Below are 5,542 nucleotides of genomic sequence, written 5' to 3'. Positions count from 1 at the left end.
GAAATTTGGTCGTCATAGCAGCCAGGTACATTTAAATAGAATAAAATGGTGAGGTACAAAAGATAAGAAAGATAAATAGGTAGATAAGGTGCTAAGCTGTTGTAGTTGCATAGATGGTGGTAATAGTACTGATGATATGATGGTAATGTTATTGTTAATAACACTATACGTGCCGGCCATGCGTCCATGAGAGAATGCAAATCAAGGCTACCTGTAGCATGTTTTAGTTGATGTTTTAGGTAGCTAAAGTCAGCAGGATAACTTGCAAGATAATAATTATTACATTACATGTTACATGATTTAGGTCACTTGGCAGATCAAAGAAATCGCTCCTTACCAAAGCTGAATACGTTACTAATAATAATAATAATAACTACTAACTAAAAATACCACTCCGCTGTAAAAATCAATATTCCAGCCAGCAAACTGATAGCAAAGTTATACATCCTTTTGCTTGCCCAGTTGTCTTGTTGTGTGTTCAGGGACCACTTTTCACAAAGGGGGATGGCTGATTGTGTTTTGGTTTGAGATGCTGGTTCTTTAGTGCTTTAGTTCTGAATGTTAACCATGACGAGGTCACTGTCCGTAGTCTGGACATTAGCATGTAGTCTGTGTTTGCAGAGTTGAACATTAACCTTTTTTACAAACGGTAAGTCAAAAATCTACCCTCACTAGAGTCATTTCTGTCCTCCCTCATTAAGAAACTGTAATTTTCTTCTCTTTAGTCATCGGTTTACTGAAAGAAAACATTTCCTGTGAATCTGAAACAGGTGTTTTCTCTATTTCTTGCACCTGTCCTCGCACTGCACTGAATCATGAGCTAAATGAAATGAGTCACTGCATTCAAAATACAAATATGTCTTTGCCAAATGTTTTTCTGATAGGTGAGAGTGAGTGAAAAATGTGAATATTAGCCTCGCGAGTTGACTGATTGTGGTCTGGCATCATGACATGAAACAGCGGTTTCTTGGTTGATGAAGCAATTATCCATCGGCATCCCAAAGGCAAGGGTACTGAACAACAAATGGAGGAACATGCTGAACTTCGACATTACACAGATTGAAGCTTAATTTATCATTCTATGTTCAATAAATGTGATGCATTGGTATCTACAAGGACTGGGCAGACATGCACAGGCTCAATAGTGTATTTACATCTATCTCAGTTAACAATAATGATGTTACTAATTGATACCATCCAGTCTCTGAGGACATGAGGGAGGAAGGAGATGACATGCTGATGTATAGTAAGCGGAAACAAATTGGGTTAGTTGGGCCAGTGTGTGTCTTGTCATATTGCTACAAGATGCTGTCACGGTTCCTCTTCTCTCCTCTTATTGAGCCTTACTCTGTTGCGTCTGTGTGAACCTTCAACCCTGACAAGTAGTCAAACACTTAACAGAAATCATCCCAGGATAAATGCTGGGCCTATATGGGAGAATTGCCCTGATATCTCAAACATTTACTTAATTACCTCTCTTTCACGTTTTTTTGGCTGCTGAATAATGTTGCAATACTGCCTTCTACTGGATTGAAAATGACACTCAATTTGGCTATCTAATCTGACTTTAAATATAAATAAAGCCCACCTTAATCCCATTGTCCAATAAATCTAGCCTACTCAATCTAGGCTCTGAGGGGGCTTAAAGGCAATTGCACTTCTTCTCCAGTAATTCCTACCATATCCACAAATCTTCTCACAGCATCAAAAACTATTTCTATTATGTCAAATTTCCTTTCCACACAGTTAATCACCCTGTCCTTATTCAGCATGGTTCCTACCTGTTCTCCCTTACTTTTTGAATCTTTTCTTTCCTAGCTGCTTCCTCATGGCTTAGGCCTTTTCTTTGTCCTGATCTTTATGACTTCCTCCCTTTTTTTTTGTCTCCCTTTGAATAGTCTCCTTGCCATGCTTCCTGCCTTCCCCCCACACTGGGGATCTTTTTCACAGTTTCTTCCACTCATCTTCATATTTACCACATTCTAAGATTATGTCTACACACAAGCAAATTTCTAACACCGTTTGCACTGACTGGGTTTGGTAACAAAAGGCCTTACTGGGTAACTGATATGATCCAAGAATACTTTGTCAGGCAGAATTTCTCATTCGAAATGCAACTTAACAGGTTTTGTTGCACACCTTTCTCCATCACTGATCCTGAACATTCGTTAATTATCAATATCAAGTTTACCTTTCATCCAACTCGCGACTTCATGTTTGTCCTACAGAACTCCAAATCTTTTAATTTTTTTTTATTCATTTATTTTTATTTTTATGTGAATTCATTTATTTGAATAGAAAGTATAAAGTAGAATAATATTTATAATTTAATTGAAAGTAGTAGAATGCCATTAAATACCTTTTATTCCTGTTTTTGTTCTTATATTATTTCCACTTCATATTTAATCAATTGAATCATCAGTTGAAATGCAGTGTCCATATTTTGCCTGTAGATGGAGACATATACCGCATCATAAAGTTACAATACAAGTAATACCTTGTAACAGTTCAGGCTGTGTCTGAACATTTTTGACAGTGTTTTTGTTTGGGTTGGTTAAGACAGTGCAACTCATTCCCCTCTTTATTTTTGTATTTCTGCATTGTACATAAAAATATAAGAAAGAAAACTCAAGCCGGATATTATCCTGCCATATGTCACCAGACATAGGCAATTAATTGATTAGTCAATCAACAGAGAAGTAATGAGTAATTATTTTAAGCTAAAAGCCCAATTTTAGTTAATGTGGCAATTTAGTCAATTATTTTCACAGTTACAGTTTCACAGTTCAAAAACTTAGTTTTTCTGTGATAGTAAATTGAAAATCTTTGGGTTTTAATCTGTTAGCTATTCGAATATCTCAACTTGGGCTTTTCGGTTATGGCAAGGGGCATTTTATTGATCAGAAGATTATTGATTAATCATGGAAATAATCCACGGATTAATAAAAAAAAAAATGAAAATGATTGTTGACATTGACACTCCTCACATGCGGTACATAGAGCTCAACCCTTGTGTTTGTGTTTTTCAGGGCAACGACCAGATACGTTTTGAGCTCACATGCTACGCCCTCTACCCTGAAGTTAAGGTAAGTTTGCTGTTTCACCTTACGGAGGTTATGCCTCGTACTGTTTGACACAACATCTGTTGAAATGATTCGACTCTCCCTCTGTTTGTGCTGTTCAGATCATTGCACCGTGGAGGATCCCTGAGTTCTACAACCGTTTCAGAGGGAGAATCGACCTGATGGAATATGCTCAGGTAACTCAGTCAGTCTGCTAATGTCAAAATCAAAAAATGTGTAGGTCAGTTTGGTGACGTCTAGGGCTGCCAACTAAAGATTGCTTTCATTATTGATATCAATAATTTTTAATTACTGATTCACCATTTGGTCATTTTCCCATCAGAAGTTACCAGAGCACAAAGTAATGTCTTTAAAATTACTTACTTATTAACAGTCCAGACTCCATTTATTTAATAGTTATGTAGAATTTGTCAAAAGTATGAAATGTGAAATTTTGGCCTGAAAAAGTTATTTATTTATTTATATTTTTATATATATATATATATATATATATTATACTCACTGATTTTCTCTCCTGTACTTCTGTATATATCTGCATATAGCTTTAATATTATGGTAGCACTCTCCCTGTTTTAATCCTTTTTGTATCTGTATCTGGTCTGTCTCTTGTCGTGCTATAACACCCAATTTCTCCTCCTAGGGATCAATAAACCTTTCTATTATCTGTCTTGACAAAAGCTCAACAGGTTTTAAACAAAAAATGAAATCCCTTCACTGGGTATTGAATATACAGTGGATGCCTGTAGAGAATAATTTATTATTTCATCCCTACTCTATACCTGTTTTATTTTAATTGCGTGATTACATTTAAAGTTAAGTTAACCATTCATTTACATTACTGAGACTACTTGTTGTTTGTATGGTCCCACTGAATAGTGGTTTAGACCAGTTTTCCCCACTAGAGGGTGGTGATGTTTTAGTCAACACCACTCTCTTGCTGGCTTGTGGAGTACTTGTGAAATCATGCAATCTTGACACTGAATGGCTGACTTTTCCTTTGAACACACTGAAAATATCGTTCTTTTGTTGATTGTTTTTGTTCTTTTCACTGCAGACTCTTATAGACAAAAGCATTGTGGGGAAACAGATTTGGTTACACAGCATGCCAAAAACCAGCCACAGGAAATAGTTTACTCGGTTCCTTGTATTCAGAACTTTCTCGACAGCCAAGTATAGCTCTGATTTTAAAGTCTCTACTGTAACATTCAGGTGCTTACAGGTGAACAGTATGTAACAAAACAACTTTCTCTGTCAAACTGTAGAAACATGGCATCCCTGTGCCAGTCACTCCTCGGGCCCCCTGGAGCATGGATGCCAACCTCATGCATATAAGGTGTGTAAGACTAATGTGATACACCTTCTTTAGCCCTTGTTTCAGTCTTATTTTTTCAGGCAGAGTTAAATGGATTGTAATTTTCCTAAATTATGTTTCATTACAGCTATGAGTCTGGCATCCTGGAGAATCCTAAGGTAAGACCAGTTCCAAGTTTGTGTGCCATGTGTTTGCAGTTAAAAGTTAATCAATACTAAACCGGTATGATATATTACTGTCCAGTGTATGTGCAAAGACATTTCTTTCATTAACATAAATGTGTCAGTCTCAGGTTCACTGACTTAAATCAAATTAGTTTATTTATAATCTTAATCACTCACACCATTGTTCAAGAACCTGTAAAACTCAACTGGAGACAGTTGCATCATTTGTGCAGGTGAAAAGAAAGTTTACACCTGTAGAGTTTTAGATAAAACGTCTTGAATTCTAGAAAAACATCTGGACAGTCGATGTCATCTTCAGATCAGTACCTGTTCTTCACATGTTTTGTATCACTAATTCATCATCGTGTCATCTAGTGCTAAAATGAATAGACCCAATAGAGACAAAATGACACAGAATTTATCAACTGACACAGAACTAGATCTTGTGACTGTAAAAATAACACAGCAGTGAAGCTACTGTCCCTTCAGCTGACCCATGCCAGCCCTACCAGAGACAAACACCACTCACTCTCCCACAGTGCCATGGGTGAGACAGAGTTTGATCTCTGCTGGGGTCAGAGGTCAAAGCAGTACATACAGGTTGCCCCCAGTGACCCCCAAAGCTTCCATCCCTTGGTCGCTGTGTCTGTGTCTCTGTCTCTCCTCACCCCGGGTCCTCGCCAGGCCCTGGGAAGAGCCTGGGACACACAGACACTGACTTGTCGTCAGCAACGCTTCGACTAATTCCCGATTTCATGGGAGCCGGGGAGGGGGAAGGGTTAGGGCGTTGCGCCCAGCTGGGGCCTCCTGAGTTTCAGCCCCAACTCCTCGGGACCTCATTGTTCCACTAGTTGCGCCGCCGCGGGCTGCGACGTGGGAGGGGAGCCATTTCATCGTGACACCGTGACACCAAAATGTCACCAGTAACAGTAAAGTACAAAGACAGCGCGCCAGACAGATGAGTCTCCAATGGACGGGGTGTC

The 5,542-nt window shown here is 38.4% G+C and overlaps 1 protein-coding gene across 1 annotated transcript in view; it reads left to right on the top strand.

Moving 5' to 3' along the window:
- Nucleotides 1-5,542, top strand: part of ass1 (argininosuccinate synthase 1) — a gene marked incomplete at its 5' end in the record, with an annotated part of 25,125 nt that overhangs the window by 1,775 nt on the left and 17,808 nt on the right. Inside the window, 4 exon segments of the mRNA XM_035668483.1 lie at nucleotides 3,030-3,086; nucleotides 3,185-3,259; nucleotides 4,346-4,416; nucleotides 4,523-4,553. Coding sequence (XP_035524376.1) covers nucleotides 3,030-3,086; nucleotides 3,185-3,259; nucleotides 4,346-4,416; nucleotides 4,523-4,553 — 234 coding nt within the window.

Source organism: Morone saxatilis, unplaced genomic scaffold (genome assembly GCF_004916995.1).
Source record: "Morone saxatilis isolate NCDOM2014 unplaced genomic scaffold, NCSU_SB_2.0 Contig21, whole genome shotgun sequence".
NCBI classification, from domain to species: domain Eukaryota; kingdom Metazoa; phylum Chordata; class Actinopteri; family Moronidae; genus Morone; species Morone saxatilis.
Note: the sequence above shows the minus strand (reverse complement) of the source record. Positions and strands in the feature narration are given on the sequence as shown.